At 42.9% G+C, this 20,885-nt stretch overlaps 1 protein-coding gene across 1 annotated transcript in view; it reads left to right on the top strand.

Annotated features, from left to right (window-relative positions):
* The first annotated feature begins 1,627 nt into the window (after positions 1 to 1,627).
* DCHS1 (dachsous cadherin-related 1) overlaps positions 1,628 to 20,885 on the top strand; it is a 46,160-nt gene continuing 26,902 nt past the window's right edge. Inside the window, exons 1-2 of the mRNA XM_072401032.1 lie at positions 1,628 to 2,149; positions 5,046 to 6,803. Of these exons, the coding sequence (XP_072257133.1) occupies positions 5,091 to 6,803 (1,713 nt within the window). The 5' untranslated portion in view covers positions 1,628 to 2,149; positions 5,046 to 5,090. The remainder of the gene's footprint in view (positions 2,150 to 5,045; positions 6,804 to 20,885) is intronic.

Below are 20,885 nucleotides of genomic sequence, written 5' to 3'. Positions count from 1 at the left end.
GCAGGGTCCTCTCCTCCTCCTGTGTCTGTATCTGTCTGTCATTTGTAAACCCTATTTAATGAACAGCGCTGCATAATATGTTGGTGCTATATAAATCCTGTTCATTCATAAAAATATTTTGTTGTGCTGTGCAGGAAGAAAAGGTAAATCTTTCTTTGGCAGGTTTGTTGAATCACCCAGGTTCTCTCATGGTAGTCTATCTTCTCCAGTCTTGGAGAGCTTTCAGACCCTTTGACTTCATGTCCCCCTTCACCCCAAGTTCAAGAATTCCTATATAAGGGTCTGACTTCTTCTTCTTCTGCTTTGCTGTATAGTGCAATTATTATTATTATTATTATTATTAATAATAATATTAATTTTATTAATGAACAGTATTTATATAGCGCCAACATATTACGCAGCGCTGTACAATAAATAGGGGTTGCAAATGACAGACAGATACAGACAGAGACACAGGAGGAGGAGAGGACCCTGCCCCGAAGAGCTTACAATCTAAGAGGTAGGGAAGTATCACACAATAAGAGGGGGATATGGAATGATGGGAAGTAGTGAGGGTTTAGGAGACAGAAAATGACAAGTAGGTGAGTTTTAAAAAGATGATTTTTAGGAGCTCTTTTAAATGAGCAGAAAGTAGGAGCAAGCCGAATAGGACGAGGAAGACCATTGCAAACATTTGAAACATATTATTATTATTAATATTATTAATAATATTAAACTGGATTTATATAGCGCCAACATATTAGGCAGCGCTGTACATTAAATAGGGGTTGCAAATGTCTGATGAACACAGGCAGGAGGGGGAGAGGACCCTGCCCCGAAGAGCTTACAATCTAAGAGATGAGGGAAGTATCACACAATAGGAGGGAGGATATGGAATGGTAGGAAGTATTTAATATACAGGGATGCGTAATATGTTGGCGCTATATAAATCTGGTATAATATTACTAATAATAATAAAAAAGTAGTGAGGTTTTAAGAAGACGGGTAGGAGAGTATTAAAAAGATCATTTTTAGGAGCTCTTTTAAATGAGCAGAAAGTAGGAGCAAGCCGAATAGGACAAGGAAGACCATTGCAAACATTTAAACATCTTATTATTATTATTATTAATAATAATAATAATAATAATAATAATAATAATAAACTGGATTTATATAACAGCAACATATTATGTAGCGCTGTACAATGAATATATTGCCATTCCCATATAAATTGATTTGTACAATGATGTAACATTTGCCCCCCTATTATATAACACGTGACACACACATATAGATACATGATACAATGTTTCATGCACAGTTTTTGGCAACACATGGGATTTCCCTATTCAGGGGGCAATGAATACAATGTAACATAATGTTACACAATACAAAAGTCCACAAGGGCAATGTATGAGCATCTCTGGGGCTTCTTCTCTCCCCAGTCTCCATGCAGCCCTCTCTCTCTGGTCCTGGAATTCAGCATAAATTAGCAGATGAGACAGAGTGCAGGAGCAGAAAGAAGGGAGGAGGAGGCAGGAGCAGAGAGGAGGGGGAGGAAAGGATGCAGGAGGAGGAGGTAGAGGATGGAGGAGGTGTGTAGGGGGGGGGTGATGCTGGGGAAGGCGGTGGGGGGAGAATCATGTTTCAGAGCCTCTCTCCTTTCCTCTGAGCCCTGTGCTCTCTCTCCCATCCACAGCTGTCTCAACCCATTGTCCCAGGCAGAGAGACAGGCAGAGACCGCTGGAGAGAACCCCCTGGACCTCCTCTGCTAGATATCTATCCTCTAGGAAAAAGCTGGCCACATCTGGAGAGAAAAGGCGAGTGGTGAGAGCGCACTGTGCGAAAGAGACATCCATCAGACAGAACAATAGTGAGCGGAGGGACCGCCCTGTGCACAAAGAGGATGAAAGAGACAGACCTGGGGTGAGAACAAAGCGCTGAGAGAGAAGAGACATCCAGCCGCCAGATGTAAGGGCCTTCTAGAGGGCACCGAGACTCTACAGAAAGGAGACGCCAACAAGGCAGGTACAGGAAAGAGACGGGCGGCTGGGCACTGGCCTAGGAGAGACGGCGGGAGGTCTCCGGGGATGGAATCTGGATTAAAACCAAGTGTGACTGCTAGCAAGGCCAGCATGAGACATCGGCCGCAAGAGCTTACACTCTAACGGTGAGTGAGTCCAACGTGTGCATTGATCCAATTGGCCGAGGTCATTAATCGGCCAGTCCCAACCCTTTTGTCCAGCAAGGCTGACATTTCAGTTACGCCATCAATCAAGACATCAAATGTCCGGTGCTGCTTTCTAACCCAAAGAGCTGACAATCCTAGAATAATATTGGTCCAAATTGTACGTGCGGTGGGCCTTTTCTAACCCGCAGAGCTAACACTTCAATAATTCCACAAACATTACATTTTCTACCTTACAGAATTGGCATTCCATATCCGAACTCTGCACACAATCTGCTCCTTTCTACCCCAAGGGGCTAAAAATGGCATTAACGGCCCACTTTTCCATGCCACGGGGCTGATGTATTGCAATGGTGCACAAACCACACCCAGTTCTCTTCTGCAGAGCTCACACTCTAATCGTAAACCTGAACACCCATCACATCTCATAGTCCACACTTCTCTATACTGCAGAGCTGACACTCTAAAAATGGTGGTATACTGCCATACATTGCACAAAGCAAACTTCAGTGCTGATACTCAAGTAGGGCCAGTCAGTGCACATTATGGTTCAGGTATTTGCCCTCAGAGCTGACAGTTTAGTCATGATTTCTTTAAGTGCAAACATCACCCAAATTTTACACCAACACCCTTGTGACCCGTAGAGCTGACATTCTATTACTTACTCTGAAACTGTCTTGGACAATGCTGACCCCATCTTCAGTGCACAAACTACTAAGCTGAAGAGCTGACACTCTATTTATTGCACTTTTAACCCTTCATGGATAAATATAGAAAAAAAACTCAGTATGCTGACCCCCAGAGCTGACACTCATAGAATAACATGACACACTACTTCCTCCTCCTTAGCTGTCCTAGTGTTAGATGTGATCGTCCACCACAGTCCCCTGCAAAGCTGACACTCTACACTGCACAGTGGGAAGCTCAGGCACACGAGAGGAGTCCCCAGCCACACGACTGCAAATCTTCACCAAAGATATTTCCAGCAATTAGATGACCCTGAACCAGGCCGGGTCCCTGGGGGGAGGGGGGAGTTTTCCTGTTTAATGTTCCCATTTTTTGGTAACATTTTATTCTGCACAGTGTGGATAGGAGAAGCTGGTGGAAGAAGAGACCCCACCTGGGCACAGGTGACCCTCAATGGACCAGGGGCCAATGTTATATCTGCCCTTTATATGGCGAGGAAGGGATAGTTGGAGATGACCCGGACAAAGTTTATAATAAGTTTATTGGCAAGTTTTCTAAAAGAGGTGACACTTGGGTGATAACTTTTAATAGGTGCCCTCCACCCTCCATATTGTCCCCCCTGCTGCCCCCAAACCCTACAACTAGACTCCTCCCATACATAAAAAAGTTCCTCTGTGTTCTCTCTATATGATTTCCTTCTACGTGTTAAAAGGTGTTGTGTGCTCCATTCCCTTCTACACAGCCCATTCACTAAGCAAAAACCCCAGGGTACGGACCCTGATTTTCCAAAAAAGTAACAGTTATTTTTAGTTGCATTCACTGAAATTGGAAAATGAGAGTCAGATGGCTCAGAGTCGGTTCACATTAGCAGCACTGGGCAGCAATGCAGTCTCCATGCAAGGACACCACAAATACTATCGCTGTCTTTGTGCCAAAATCATTGGAAAATGTAGACATGTTGCATTTTTTGATGCAGTTTAGCGCATGAAATTACATTACACTGACGAAACATGAAACTAGAAAAAAATAAAGGTGAAAAAAACCCGTGCTTAAAAATGCATTTCAGCATGCGCCTATTCCATGCATTAGTGGTATGATCGAGAATTAAAATAAAGATCCTTTTTCTAAGTTTTCCGTGTTTTATCCTCTGTGTGTAATGTTCAGTGTATCCCCCGTGTGCTATATGTGTTATATCCTCCTTTGTGTTACGTGTGATATATGATCCCCTCCTTATACCATGATCCAGTCCATGAGTTATATTTAGTATATCGCAGGCCTATATGTGTAATATTGTATACAGCGTTGCGGGTAATGTACTCACTCCTCGGCATTCAATAAGCTGCATTATAATTGTTTGCATTGGAAAAGTTTGTTTGACAGTGTGAAGTTTGGGGAAGGGGGGGTTAGTGGGGGTCTGTATGTGTACAAGAGCTGTATTGTGTCTATTTCGGTGTATTATTTCCACACTGCGCCATCCCCTCTCTGGCTGTTATTAATATTGAAGTTGGCAAGAGATGATTCTCATTTTAAAGGGAGACCAAAACTCCTTGCCGGAATTCTCCAAACATTTCCAGAATATGGTTCTGGCAGTGGGTTCTATCCAGGGACTGTACACGACATGGGTTCATTCCAGACCCCGTACAGGACACAGGCTGGGGTTCTCAGATAAAAAGTATAAATGTAAAAAGAGAGATCTAATAAATAGTGGGGCTCACATAGTAAGGGACTATGGGAAAGAGATACAGTCCCTGCCCTCCTGCCACAAACATGGCGTTCTTGCCGCAGTAAGGCGATATGGCCATGGAGATCACCACTTCTATCACAGGGTTATTTATTTATTTTACAAACCAATGTATATGAAGTATGTCCCTCTTATTACAGGGTGGTGATAGTATGCCCTTCTTATTAATAGAAACCAATGTATATGAAGTATGCCCCTCTTATCACAGGGTGATAGTAGATGGGCATCATAGAAACCAGTGCATAGGAAGTATGTCCCTCCTATTACAGGGAGATGGTAGAAGGGCATCATAGAAACCAAATTATAAGAATTATGCCCCTCTTATTACAGGGTAATGGTAGAAGGGCTGGAGAAGCTTTAAAGTTACACGAGATAACCACAAACTCTCTGTTCTGTACTTCCCATATAATTTTCCTCCTGTGAACCCTAATTTATTTTTATTTTTCACAGAATGGGCCGTTGTCATCTCTGACCTTGAAGCGGACATCAAAGAAAATGCTGCTTCCCAGGCTTCTCTTGCTGCTTCTCTGGGCATGTTCTCTGTCCTTCGCCTCTCTTGGCGTGCTGGAGTTACATATCGATGAGGAACAACCAGCTGGCACCATCATTGGTGATATCAGTGCAGGTCTTCCACCAGGGACCACAGGGCACATGTTCTTCATATCGGATCAGGAGGGAAGCGGTGTTACAAGTGATTTAGACATTAATGAACATACTGGCATAATCAAGACAGCTCGAGTCTTGGACAGGGAACAGCGTAACCTTTACAGCTTTATTGCGGTGACTCCTGAGGGAGTTACGGTAGAAGTGCACATCCATGTGGATGATATCAATGACCACTCTCCCACTTTTGCTAAGGACCATATCGAGCTGAGTATCCCTGAGCACACACCACGTGGAACTCGTTACCCGCTGGAACCAGCTGTGGATCTGGACAGCGGAGTGTTGGGCACTCAGGGATACCTCATTCGAAGTGGGGATCATATGCAAGCCTTTCAGCTAGAAACTCGGAGTATGTCCAGCGGGGTTCTATCTGTAGATCTAGTTGTGAACTCTAATTTGGATCGGGAAAACTGTTCGGCCTATTCTTTGGTTTTGGAAGCTTACGATGGCGGCTCTCCAAGCCGAAGCTCGCAAATCAAACTGGACGTTTCTATCTTGGACATCAACGATCATGCGCCAACGTTTAACCAGAGCCGTTACCAGGCCCTGATTTCCGAAAGCCTCCCACCGGGGTCCAGCGTCCTACAAGTCTACGCCACTGATGCTGATCTGGGTCAGAATGGGGAGGTGACTTATGAGATAAACCGCAGACAAAGTGACCCTGAGGGTTTCTTCACCATCAATCCATACTCTGGACTTATACAGCTCAGCAAACCCTTGGATTACGAGACACGTAAAGCTCATGAACTGGTCGTCCAAGCCCGAGATGGGGCTGCACAGCCAGAAGTGGGAACTGCTTTTGTTTCCATTCAGGTACGGGATTCTAATGATAATCAGCCCAGCATGACTATTATCTTCTTGAGTGAGGATGGAGCCCCACGAGTATCTGAGGGGGCTACGCCAGGGCAGTATGTGGCTCGTATCTCTGTTTCTGATCCAGACTATGGGGAACATCCTGATGTGGATGTCACCTTGGAAGGTGGGGAGGGTAAGTTTGCTCTGACAACAAAAGACAGTATCATCTACCTCATCTGTGTGGACAAGTTGCTGGACCGTGAAGAACGAGATTCCTACAAACTTCGGGTTCTAGCCACAGATTCAGGAACTCCACCACTGAGGGCAGAATCTTCCTTCGTCCTTGAGGTAACAGACGTCAACGATAATCCACCAGTGTTTGACCGGCAAGAATATAGCCACAGTGTGCCAGAAGCAGTGCATCCCGGGACCTTCCTCTTGCAAGTCACAGCCCGGGATAAAGATCTAGGAGAGAATGGAGAAGTAAGATACAGTCTTCTGGACACCCCTTGGTTCCACATCCATCCCGAAACTGGAGTCATCACTACAACAGCCCCACTGGATTATGAACGTGACCCACAGCCAACTATGACAGTGGTGGCATCAGATCGTGGCAGGCCAGCTCTCACCTCCACGGCTATAGTTAAGGTCCAGTTATTGGATGTGAATGATAATGAACCTATCTTTGCCAACGCGGTGTATAACGCAACCCTGAGCGAGAGCACTTCTCGGGGAAGCTGCTTCCTAAAGGTGAGTTCATATAGCACCAATATTGATGACTTTACCTTGAAGGCTTGCAGAAGAAATGTGGGGAGAGGCTAAAATGTGGAAGGAGGTAGTAAGGGTTTCCAAGATATTTGAAAATAGTAATATCCTAATATACCAAAAAGCCTCATAGTCTATGCCTTTTTCTTTACTATAAAGTTCTGTGACCATGTATGAACATAGCAGTGACCTCCAACATGACAACCAACTTACCTTGTGAAGTGAGCTGTGCAGCTACCCACCCCCAGAAGCCAACCATGGTGCCATCTTCCTCATCCCATTCCTCTTAGCTCCTAATTGGTCCGGTCACCTGAAGAGAAAAGGTGCCTACAATCCCCTCCTAGTTACTTTGCAAGGGTAAAACAAATGGGGAGGAGGGAGTGGATACCATTGTGGTGTCACTGTGTCTGGAAATGGATAGGTGTACTAGTGATTGGGAAAATTTGTCCCTGTTTGAGCAAAATAATGTACAATTATATGAGTATTGTTTTGCCTTCCTCTGGATTAACATGGGATTTAGAGTTCTGATTGTCTTTTTTAACCCAAATTACTATGCAATAATGTAACTATGTAATAGAAATGAATACAATTGCTAAATTTTAAATGAAAAACTGAAATTGTCCCCTAAAACTGCATTTTTTAGCAGAATACAAAGAAGGTAATGGACAAAGTGGTAATGTTGCTGCTTTTGGGGTTAATGGAGAATTACAGTCAAAAAGGTATGGGGAGCCCCCACTGCCACAGGGGCATATACCAATGCCAAAAAAAATCCAAAAAAAAAGGGTTTTCTAAGAAGTCTTTGAAGGCAACAATTGGTCTTTATCCTGGCATGCAGTCTTTGCAGCCAGGGCACAAAGGGCAGCAAGCAATCACACCCTGCCCTATACTATACCATGCCCCTTCCCTCAACATTGGTGGTATGTTGCTCAGTGTTGAGTGACAGGACCACGTCTGGTTGGGTTTGTTAGAGGGCTTATGAGGAAATATGAAAAAACGATCATGTGCCAGGTGACAACACAAAAGAACAACTGGGAAGCTGGGAGAGAATGTTATCACCCCATCACAAGCAAAGACCTTGGGTAAATTAATGAGCCTGCTTTAACATAACACATGTCAACGCACATGTCAAAATGCCAACATTTTCAAAAACACATGGAATAGCCTCCTGTAAATAAGCCCTTAAGTCATAGAAAAAACTTGTTGGGAAGCCTACAGGAACAGGCCTAGTTTTCTTTTGTGGTAAAGGATCAAAGTGCCCACTGCTGACTGGGGATCCTGGTGGGTCCTGGCACTAATGGTACTTGTTCAGACTAATATTTTCCTGACCATCAGTTTCAGGGATATTTGTTTCTGTCTGGGGTTGTGCAAGGCTGCGGCAAGGAAAGCTGGGAGGAGCCATCGCACAATAATGAAGAAAAATGTTCCAAAGCTGAATAAGAAAGAAAAGATGGAGAATGAATAGAAATGGTTTTTACTAGAAAAAGGGGGGATTTTACTTGGGGACAAACATGTGAATTGTAACTAAATTACATTTAGTTTACTAAAGTACTGGGTATCATGAACAATCACCATGGTTTTTCTTATAGAAAATACATTTTAAATCCTTTTTTGCACTCTGATCTCTTCCATTGGCTTTTAGCTACTCCCCGCCCACATTATTATTATTATTGATCAGGATTTATATAGCGCCAACATTACACAGCACTGTACAATAAATAGGGGTTGCAAATGACAGATACAGACAGTGACACAGGAGGAGAGGACCCTGCCCCGATGAGCTTACAATCTAGGAGGGGGGGGAGGCTCACACAATAGGAGGGGAGGTATGGATTGGTGGGAAGTAGTGAGGGTTTAGGAGACAGGAGAAGACAGATAGTTGAGTTTGAAAAAATGTTTTTTAAGGGCTCTTTTAAATGAGCAGAAAGTAGGCGCAAGCCGAATAGGATGTGGAAACCCATTCCAGAGAGTATGGGCAGCTCTGGAAAAGTCTTGGAGCCATGCATGTGATGTGGTTCTGAGTAAAGAAGTCATTAGGAGGTCATTGGAGGAGCAAAGAGAGCGGCTAGGGGGGGATTTTTCTATCAGGTCAGAAATGTAAGTGGGACAAGAGCTGTGGAGGGATTTGAAGGCAAAGCACAGGAGATGAATTTGATTCTAAGGTGAAATGGAAGCCAATGAAGAGAACTACAAAGAGATGCAGCAGAAGAGGAGCGGAGGGAAGAATGGATGAGTTTGGCTGCAGCATTCATAATAGATTGTAGAGGAGAGAGTCGGGTTAGTGGAATACCAGAGAGGAGGAGGTTACAGTGGTCCAGACAAGATCATAGCATGATAAGAGCATGCATTGGCTTCAGTAGTGACTGACCACCATTGCTATGGACGGGGTTCCCAGAGTCCGTAGAGTGAATGCCTGCACCACCAGTTATAGCTGACATAGAGCATGTGACTGGGTGACAACGCAAGAAAACAGAGACAGAATGTTGTCACCCCACTTTATGGCAGGTCATGTATAATTCAGAACCAGTAGCCATGAAGTCTGAATGGCATATCGCCACCGATCCTATTTTTGTAATGACGTTGGTGAACAGGGAGACTACAAAAAGGGTCAAAGACTGGCGATAAGAGCGGCTTTGAAGGACCAGCCACAACAACTGGAACCATCAGGAAGGAAGACCCCAGAACCTTGGATTATTGGTAAGTAGTATTTTGTTTTATATCATTCCAAGGCAAAAATGGCAATATATTCCACAAATTGGATAGCATATCTAATTATTTTTCTATAGACCAGAGTGTTTTTGAAGACAAAACAAAAATGCTATATGTGTGCATTTACTTTGAATTTTGTCTCTTCTATGTGGTACAACACCAATTAAAGGAGTTACAGGCTTATCTAGGCTCTGCAACGTTGTCCCCGCATCGCGCAGTGCTCAAGATCTCTATAAAAAATAAAGCTGCATCCAGCATCCACGGTTTACCTAAATTACAAGCGGCGCCAGCTTGCTGTCAGCAAAATTCAATACTGGGTGCTCACCCCCCCCCCCCACCACATGACAATTCAGCATATTGTTGCTGGATTCTTGATAAATTCTTATAGCTTTGGGATTAAATTGAGCTCTTTAAAGGGTGATTGTACAATGGCAGCCTCCTGGGTGTACAGGGTTGCTTTAAGGATTTTTTAACACAAACACAACAAATAAGGACTAGGATTGCGAAAAACACTGTGTACTGATAACCATATGGAGTTAATATATTTATTGGCAGTATTCTATATATATATATTTCTTTACTTTCTATAATCTGATTTATTTTTTTTTGCATTAACACACAAGCTAAAGAGTCCAAAAAAACTGCAGGATGCAACAAAGTAGCTCGTGGCCAAGTGGTCAAGAAGGAGGGTGCACAAAAATGCCACATATTGCATGATACAATCCTTCACTACTATTAACACAGCAGCATAGTTTAATTGGCTTCCCCCAAAATTAACCTTAGACTGTATTAGACATATGACTATGGTAGGGACATTAGATTGTGAGCTGCTTTGAGGGACAGCTAGTGACATGACTATGCTGTTTGTACAGCACTGCGTAATATGTCGGCGCTGTATGATAATAATAATAAAGTCTATAGACCCGTAGGGTTGGATCACCAACCATTCACTGCACAGTGGTCAGGAATGAGCACAGACAGAGCTGTTTGTTCTATGGAGAGGGGAGGTGATAGAAGGCATTGCATCCTCCTCCATTGTAGCCATCATTAGCTGACGGTTGTTCATTGATCTGGCAAGATGGATCACTGAGCGACGTCGCGGGACAGCTGTACAGTTGCCTCAGACAATCATGAATGTTCGTCTCAGGCAATGAAAGTCTATAGTCTGTTTAATCACATACAGTTGTTAACATGCAATATTATTTTACCAGACTCATGCTTTATTCTGCAGCACAATGAATGTTCAGCATGCAGATCCCATCAGTTCACATTGGATGCTCACTGTTGTGAACCCAGCCTGCGTCACATGAGCACCCAAGCTATGTTCACATGTGTGGTTTTGGCTTCCTCATGCCAGTGATCTGCTGCTTCAGTGGATTCTTTAAGAACCAGCAATGCAATGCAAGTGACCGAACAGCTGGCACCATATACAGGCTCTTGATAAAAGTGAAAGAATGATTCGTAATCGGCAAGCAATCTTGCACAATCATATTGCAATCCATAATTCCACTCTCTACAGAGCTCAGCAAACTGCAGTAATAACTATAGATGCAATCATGAAGACATTTTGTATATATAAATATATATGACGATTGACTATTTGCCACTCATGTGTGGCTTCTTGCATGACATATCACTGTTCAAATGATGGAGATGAATGATAATCACCCAAATTTACCAGACTGGATCACTCATGGCACCCAAGAATGAGTCATAGATCATGTCATTTGCGAGTTGATTGAATGATTATCCTGTAATGGGTTGATAGTGGTTTATCTTGGGGTGCCATTTATCCAAGGTCTGTACAGGTTTTTATGCTGAGGTCAAACAGACAACTTATGGAAAAACAAACCCCTTTAATTGGTGTTGCAATGCTCCTGAGCTGCAGAAACATTTTCCAGATCCAACCACCAAGGTAGCAAATTCATAGGGGATAGTAATTGTTCTTGTTGAAGTCTTGATAGTAAAAGTCCTGTTTGCTGCATCTTTGATCCAGTTATTGAGAATGTTTATGAAAATTTCCCAATGTGCTTTCAAAACACCAGCAACACAACTTTAGCGATCTCTTAGTGATCATCGCTTGTCCATTATCTCATATAGTTTTCTCTTTATGTGACAATGTTTCCAGCTGCTCAGCATTCCTATTACATCTGCCTCATTAGTGTATAGCATTATAGAGTATTACCCCATAGCAGCAGCACCAGCCCAAATAGGACTTCCTTCCTTTAGAATGAAGTGGCCCTGAAATCTGAGGACAGTGACAGGGTGTGGACTTCAAGAATGTCTCCTCAATCCTTCTCTGCTTGGCATAGTAAGGACAACATTAGAATGTATTGACTAATAATATCTGGCTTTTTTTGTTATTGAATGATGATATTTAAATAGAACAATTTTTTACAATCCGGGATGCCATGTTTGTGTTTTATGGGTTTTTAAAGCCCAAACCCAACCAAGGCTAAAAATTCTTCACTCTGGTCAAAACAATGATAATGTATTTTGGCTGGATTAACAATTTAACAAGGAGTCACCTAGAAGGTCTCAAAAATGTTGTTAGATATGCTGGATTATGACACAGAATCTGTACAGTATTAGGAAGGAGAAGACAGAGGGGCAAGTTTAGAGCAGGAGAGTAAAGGTACCTACAAGCACTTGGATCCCAGTGGAACATTGCCAAACGAGTCTTCTTGGCCATATGGAATCAGTGAAGACTTTCTGACATTTGAATGTCACCTAAACGGCCACATTTGGCCGTTGTTCTGGGTCACCAAATGTTCTGGGTCACCTGTAGGCCCAGGAGCACAAACCACCAAAATGTAATTCCTATCTCTAGTTCCGGCCACCTTTCTGGATAAATCCTTCTATAGACACAAAAAAAGGAAGAAAGAGTTGCTAGACCAGTGTTAGACAAGTGTTCCTTAAATACCCGAGGGTTCCTCCAGAGGTTGCTAGGGGTTCCTTAAGCAATTTGTGGGTTCCAGGTCAGATTAGGTGATACCAATGATATTTATGGATATTAGTAGGGGTGGAATTCCTTTCACTAGCCAGCTATATAAGAGGAATTCTTCCCATTGACCACCATGCTAAAATACTGAGAGCCGTGGATATAGTAACTATAGAAAGGTTTCCATAAAATGTTGTTTCGATAAGTTACCTCATGTTGAAAAGTTTGAGAAAGACTGGGCTAAACTTTTCTGCTATAGTACCATACAGGCATATATTCTAATGACACATGAATGATGGATTGTGTGATTCAATGGAAGCTTTGCATGTATGGCAGATATCATCATTTACATATTCAGGCAAATCAAAATAATTGCATAATTGGCAATTTGTGTGTTTTTCTGTGTTATGCCATGGTGCAGGGACTGTGGCTGTATGATCCAAATAGTAAAAATTAGCAGAAAATATAAATAGGTGAGACAAAAGGAAAATGATATTCACCCTGATAAATCTGGGGAAATATTCAATTTGTTCTATGATTCTCAAGCGTTATAAGCTCTAAAAGTAGAAATGGTGGTGTATAGTGGCGCTCCCTGATATGGTATAGTCAGGTGACAGCCATTTTTATGCTCCTTGTCATAAGCCACCAAATACAAAAGCCAAAGTACAGAAGAATGTACTAAATGGGAACAAATACGGAAATCCTTCTATGAAAACTTTCCTTGAAGTCATTAATAAAAAGGAAGGAAGACGAGGAAGTGACTACTAACGAGGAGGTCTGTTTGTATTACCTCTAATTACCACATTGTCTGGGAGAAGTGCAGGAACGGACGGGCCAACTGCTGAACCATGGCGTAGTTTGTCTGTTTCATAATAAACATTGTTGTTACTCCTCAGCTGAGCCTAAAGAACAGTTAAAGACCCCCAATTATTGTTCAGGGAGAGTGGGTGGTAGTAACATGGAGATTTATGGGTGGGTAGTATACACTCTCTGTATACTACCCACCAAGGTGTAAAGTTGGTAAGAACCCCACCATCAAACCTGTAGGAGCTTTGTGGTTATCATTTACCAAAATGGCATCATAATAGAGCTGGCTCCCATTATTGGCCAAAAGAGAATTTGGGAGCTCAGGAATTAATGATAGAGAAGACCTGACTTATGATACACATTCAAGTCATGTCAAGGAGAATACCTGGCTTACAATTGACATTCCAAGTCATTCCAAAGGTGTTCAGTAGGGTTGAGGTCAGGGATCTCTGCAGGACACTCAAGTTCCTTTACACCCAACTGGTGACACTATGGGTGTGATTTATTAAAGCTCTAAAAGGCTGGAGAAGATACTGAACCTAGTTCATCCAGCAAACCTGGAATTGATCTGGTCCAGGATTGAAAACATTATAGCAGATGATTTTAAGAAATCTATTCCAGGCTCGCTGGATCAACTAGGTTCACCGATGAAAATGTATCTTCTCCAGCCTTGGAGAGCTTTAATAAATCTGGGCCCATGTCTTTATGGAGCTGGCTTTGTATACAAGGGTACAGTCATGGTGTAACAGAAAAGGGTCTTCACCAAACTGTGACCATGGGTGGTCTTTGCTGTAACAGTTCCTTTTAGTGCAGACACCAAAACCAAAAAAATATGAAGGGGGCTTCACCTAATTTTGACCACATAGGCGTGAAGGTCAGGTGTCTATCATACAGCCATACAAGCCCTCCAAGACTGGCGAAGATAGACTATGGGAGAACCTGAGTGAACCAGCAAACTTGGGATAAATCTGGTTCAGTATTGCCAAATAATAGATTTTTAAGAAATCCATCCAGTTTTGCTGGATCACCCAGGTACTCCCATGATAGTCTATCTTCTCCAGTCTTGGAGAGCTTTCATAAATCAGTGTGTAATTTATATATTGTGTTTTATGGATATGATAGAAAATATCAGGCGTGTTTTAAGTATGTAATAGACCTGTACCATGGCCAACGTATGTGGGGGTAGCTGTGAATGTGCTAGTTGGTGTTCTGCTCTGGTTCACACTGATCGGTGACACCGGCTATGCTCTGTCTTGTGTTTTTACTCTGCCCTCATTTATAATTACACGGTCCATGTGGCGGAGGTGTTGTCCTTGGTATTTTCAGGCTTGTTTTTGGTGACGCAAGCGGTACGCAGCTGGGGATTTGGGTTTGGATGGTTTGGTTGGAGGGGGTCATTGGCCAGGTTAGTGGAACACACATTTCCTGCCTGTCGGTCTCCTGTGGACAATTCTCCACACACATCTCCTCCTGCAAACACCTGGTTTCCATTTGTCAAGAGACGGCTTATCGGTGGGGGATGGGGGGCCGAGCCGCCTGGCACTATCCCAGAGCAGGACTGTGTGTGCATGGAGGGTGTATTGTGTGTGAGATTAGTGTACAAATTGTGTATAGCCTGTGCGGTTTGTGTAGATCAAGAACTGGGTATAAAATCTGTGCACAATGTGTTTCAAAGTTTGTAGTTTGTGTAAAAATTGTTAAGCTTGCACACCAAGTGTAAAAAGTTTGTAGTTTAAGTGATGTGTGAAAAATGTGCTTGCATGTGTACTACAGTGTGTGTGTGTACTTTGTGTAAGGTGTGTAGTTTCTACAGTGCATTTGTATAGTGTGTGTAAGTGTGTATGGTTCGTAGTTTGTTTATAGATTTTTTATACAGTATGTGTGGTTTGAGTACAATGTATAAATTGTATTTGCCATTTGTATAGTTTTCTGCGTGTGTTTGCAGTTTTGTGGATGATGTGTGCAGTATATGTAGTTTTATGTATGGTATGTAGTTTTTATACACTGTGTAATTTAGTTTTTATAGGTTGTGTGTATTCTTTTGTAGGGTATATACTTGTGTACTGTGTGTGTGTGTGTGTGTGGTTCAAATAAAGTGTGTGTAGTTTTGTGTAGGGTGTGCAATTTGTGTACAGTGTCTGTAATCTGTGTATGCTGTGTATAATTTATATAAAGTGTGTATAGTTTTGTGTTCAGATATTATGTAGTTTTATGTACAGCATGTGCATTTACTGTATGGTGTGTATGTAGTTTGGTCTCTGGCCTTGTGAGCTTACAATCTACAGGAGAGAAGGATGGACACACACTAGGCAAGGTGACAAAGTTGGAGCATGGGATGCAGGAGGTTTATGGATATCTGGTCTAGGGTCGAAGGGTTGGAAATGTGCATGCCGATTGCAATCTATCGGTAAAGAGACATCCATTGGACGTCCCGGCGCGATGCTGTGTGTATAGAGGCTAATTAAACTGGGGAGATCCCCACACTTCCTGTTCTGGTGACACCAGACGAAGGAAGAAGAGGGAACTGGGGTCACCTGGACAGTATGGTGCACGTTGCAAAAAAAAAACAAAAAAAAAAACAAACAAGCTGGTATATCTTTCCTTGCTCCATAACTGGAAGAACATTTTAGATTCCTGCAGATGTGTATTGAGCTGTTTGTGTTATTTATGGCTCATTGATGGCTGCCCAGTCATTTTGTGTAGTGATCAAATAACGCTTATATTAATGCACACGGCAGCCCAACCTTCTGCAAATCTCTATAGCTTTACCTGCGTTCCCAATCGGCCAATCCACCTCAGGTTTTCTGCTCTGAAAGCTCTGAGATAAAAATGGTTTTATTCTTCATTTTCACTGCTTTGTCCTATTTAATAAATGCCAGCAATGCTTTCTCCTCTCCCACTTTTCCTTTGCATCCCTGGAAGGATTGTGAAATGACGGCAGCCGTCTGGATGAGATGTGTCATTTTCTCCTATGGGCCGACATAGATGAAACCTCCTCTTCTCTTGTATAAACCTTTTCATGTGATATTTTGTGGAGCTAATCAGGATTAGTTGGCCGTCAGGTGATTGGTATGATGTGTACGCTTTGATTCCTAGGGGTAACTCTGCACCTGGCGGGGACGGGGTTAAGACGCAACCGTCGCATGATTTATATAGCCAGACAGCGGATTATGTTCTGGCAGGACATCGATGTGTTAATATTTACTCAGCAAAGAGATTAATTCTTGCTGTTTCATAGACACAGGGCCACTTTTACTACCCAGCGGGGAAAGGGTTATTGGGTTTATTAACAGCTGCTAGGGTAACCGAGGACACAAAGGAATTTTGTATTAAAAATTCAGCTTTTAAGGAATCTTTGCCTGATGAGGGGGGACAAATTCCCCCCAGGGCAGCCCATTAGGATATCTGGGGGAAATGTTATGATCAAAGAACAAAATGAAGGCAGAGCAGGCCAGGAGACAGCAGAAAAGGGCATTAAGAGGTTTAGAAGAATAGGATGGAACAAGTTGAGAGGTCAGACCCAGAAGAATTGAAAGAAATCAGTAGCCGAGACCTAGCAGAATAGGACAGAACAAGCTCAGTGTCCAAATGCAGCACACCAAGTCAAGAGTCCTGATTAAGTGGAACAAACAGTCCCAGAGCTCAGACCCAGGAAACCAGGACTAAAGTCCAAGACCCTAAAGGTCAGTTTCAACAGTACAGAACAGGTAAGGAGCCTAAATCCATCAGAACAGGATGTTGAGGGCCACTGACCCAGACTAAGTAGAACAGACCTAGATCTCAGTCCAAACAGAACAGGCCTAGAGCCCAGCCCCAGAAAAACAGAACTAAACAGGCCAAGATCTAAAAGAAAAGAACAGAATATATCCAGATCCAACAAAGCTGGACAGAGTAAGTCAGGACCCAACAAGGCAGAAAAGGTTCAGAACCCAGACCAGGCTCAAAAGCACAGAACAGGCTAGGAGCCTAAATCTATCAGAACAACTTGGTGAAGGCCAAGAGCCCAGGATTAGAGCTTAGACCCAACAGAACAGGCCTAGAGCCCAGATCCAACAGACCAGGCTTAGAACTTAGACACAGAAGAACAGGCATAGAGTCAGAACCCACCAGAAATAGCCTGGAGCCCAAAAACAGAAGAAAAAACTAAGAATCATAATACAGCAGAACAGGCCAAATGCTCAGTTTGAGCAGAACAGGGAAAAAAAGCCAAGAGCCCAGACCTAGCAAAATGGCTGAGAATGCAGTAGAACAAGTTCTGTGTCTCACTCAAAAGAAGTTTGGAGCCAAGATTGAACCAAAACCTGAGAAGGTAAATTCACCAGATTCAGCCTTGACTCAAGGGGACAAGGCATTCTGGAAATTTAGACTTAGTAGGACAGGACAGGCCAGAGCTCAGACCTAGAAAACAGGCTAAGCATTGAGATCCAGCAAAAGGGTATAATAGACCAGGAGCCTTTATACGCCCGAACAGCATAGGCCACAAATGCAGTCCCTACAGAACAGATTGGGAACCAAGTAGAAGAAGATAAAGAAAGATAACAGCTTAGATTCAGGAAACAGAACAGGAACCCTAGATCTGGCAGAGCATAACAAGAGCAGACTAGGACGTCAGGCTGGAGGATCGAGATCCAATAGAACAAAATGGGAGCACCAGGACAGGTTGGGAACAAGACTTGGTAGAAGAAGATAGAGAAGGATGGGAACTTAGATTCTTCAGCATTGGAGCCTAGACATGGCAGTACAGGACACAGCAGGCTAAAAAATCAGACTCCATAAAACAGGACAGAACAGGCTGGGAATCCAGACCCAACAGTACAGAATGGAAGCCCAGATGCATCTGAACACAAGAGAGCAGATTGGAACCCAGACCCAGCAGAACAGGACAGAGCAGGCCAAGAGCACGAATGCCTGAAATTCAGCGGAACATGACGTAGTAAACTGGGAGCCCAGATTCAGCAGAACATGACAGAACATGCCGAGAGCTTAGACCCAGCAAAACAGGATTAGAGCTGAGACCCAGCAAAAGAACAGAACAGCCTGAAAGCCATGGCCCAGCAGAACAGAACACAAGTTTAAACATAGCAGAAGCAGACAAAGCAAGCCAGGAACCCAAACTCAACAGAACAGATCAGAAGTCCAAAGTTTTGGAGCCTTGGCTCAGCAAAACAGGTTAAAAGAAACTGGGGATCCAGAACAGAACAAAGCAGTCCAGAAGCCCAAACTCAGCAGATCAGATCAGGGGCTCAAACAGAAAAGCTTTGGAGCTCCCGGTCCAGCAAACCAGAACAGAAGCCTAGAATCTGCAGAACAGGACAGAGTATGCTAGAGGTCCAGAACCACCAAAGCAGGATATAAAAGGTTGAGTACCCAGAGCCAGAAAAACAGGCTGACGTTATATATGCAGCTGGATTATTAGATGAAATCCCCTTGGAAGTGACCGGAGCTCTCCCACTGAGACACAGCGCGGGTCTTTGGCTGCTAGCAGTCTCCTCCGTCATAGCTCCCTGGCAGAGATGAACAAAGCAGAACAGGAAGCTGATTGACTAGACCTTCCTGAGCTACTCCATGGGTTCCAGTTCCTGATGAAGAGATGACAGGCCCAGCGGGAGAAGCAGACATGTCTGTATAGATATCTGATTTTCCACCAAACAATGTATATTTCCACTCGGCGATATATTTTATGGAAGGTACAAGGAAGTAGCTGTGATTTTCCACCGGGTCACCTGAATTTACGCCTACATTGCATCTATGAGGCAATAATCTCATCAATTCCCATCTAATAAAGCTTTACCAACAAAATATTCTGCATGTCTCCAAATGATGGCTTGGTGGGGGGGGGATGGAAGAAACCATCATGGGCAACGTTGGCCCAATATCACCAGGCTTCAAAGGGAATGCACAAAATGACAGGCCAAGCCAACAAGGTCATTTCCTTCCGACATTCCTCAAGAATCTGGTCCAGGTCAATGTGTAACCTCAGGCTGAAAGTTTTCATCTCTCCGTTGTGCATCATTCCATATGTCTAGGATGTGCATACCACGCACTGAAAAACCTCAAACATTTTAAACTACATCCATATCCAAACTTTAATTTTCAGTTTTGGACAGAGTGGAGCAAAGTTGGAACCCCAATCAGGTTTTTAATACAGTACAATTGCCCCCATTGGTCAGGTTCACTCTTTATATTTGTCCCAGTGACCATTGTCATAGAGACATGGGGCCTGATTTATTAAAGCTCTCCAAGGCTGGAGAGGATACATCTTCATCAGTAAACATGGGTGACCCAGCAACCTGGAATGGATTTCCTAAAATTGATTTGCTATTTGTTAGCAAATGATTTTAATACTGGACAAGTTCCATTCCAGCTTCACTGATAAAAGTCTATCCTCTCCAGCCTTGGAGAGCTTTAATAAATCAGGCCTACGGAGTGATGGAAAATCCAAAATGTTACTGTTGTCACCAGAGGTGAGTGTGAATTTTCCATTGGGGACATCTGTTTTGCTAACAACTATTTAGGAATTTCCCCCATTTTTTTATTAAATTCTTTCTGTGTCCCCAGGAAATCAAGGAAAATATGCTTAATGAGACACAGGCAGCCAAACATCAGGGTTTTTTCTTTATCCTATCCAAAATAAAAAAGACTTTGGCTACACTTTAAACTGAATTGCTTATTTTACATAAAATACTATAAAGCATCGTCAAGCCATGTAAACTTCCTAAATGAAATTAAATCTCCAGAATGGGCAACTCAAGTCTTCGGAGTTCTTTTGCCCCGATGCATAAAATGAGGTCGATTGTACAAAAACATGACGGGGTGGGCAAGCAGTTGAAAATGACATTTGTAACTAACTCAATCCCATCAATTACCTGTTCCCAGAAATTTCAGAGGGCAATAGAAAAAAAAACAAAACAAAATATGTTGTGGGCTTTAGATATGACATAAAGAACTTATGTTGGTGCTATAATCGTCATATATGATCTTTGTTTTTGTTTTTTTGGGGGAGGAGGCACAAATACTGAACAACTTCGATAAGCAGATAATAATACACACTTGAAGTGTTCCTAACCAACCTGATCCTCATCTCCTAACTGCCACTGTTAGCTAGTTAGCAGAAGTAGGTAGAGACCAGCATTTAACACCAGAGAGAAGTGTCTGCATGTCAAAGCCATCCACCAACTGGATTTGAGTCCTCCAAGGGCCCCCAACTATGTGGACCTGAACTCAAAGACATGCTATGTTATAGAGAATATTTATAAATGTTAATTGGTAATATGTTAGGGGTTCTGGAATAAGGAAGCTTAGCCCAGTTTCTACCAAGAAGGCCACTTGCACGCAGAAAACTAATGCAGAAGGCATAGTTAGTCAGTAATATGGGAAAGATCAGCCATATGAAGATGATAAAAAATACTGGTGACTGGTTCTTTGCCCTCCACCTGCTCTCTTGGGCACGCCTTCTGAAATCCAGGCCTTTTTCTAAGAATATAGTATTAAAAAGTATAGTAGGAAGGTATAATTTTCCAGGGCAATGAAGTTAGATATGTAAGCATTGATTGGGAAATGTCAGAGTTGGCAAAAACATACCAACTCCACAGTCGTGACTTATGGCCGCTGCA

The sequence above is a fragment of the Pyxicephalus adspersus genome, chromosome 1, assembly GCF_032062135.1.
Source record: "Pyxicephalus adspersus chromosome 1, UCB_Pads_2.0, whole genome shotgun sequence".
Taxonomy (NCBI): domain Eukaryota; kingdom Metazoa; phylum Chordata; class Amphibia; order Anura; family Pyxicephalidae; genus Pyxicephalus; species Pyxicephalus adspersus.
Note: the sequence above shows the minus strand (reverse complement) of the source record. Positions and strands in the feature narration are given on the sequence as shown.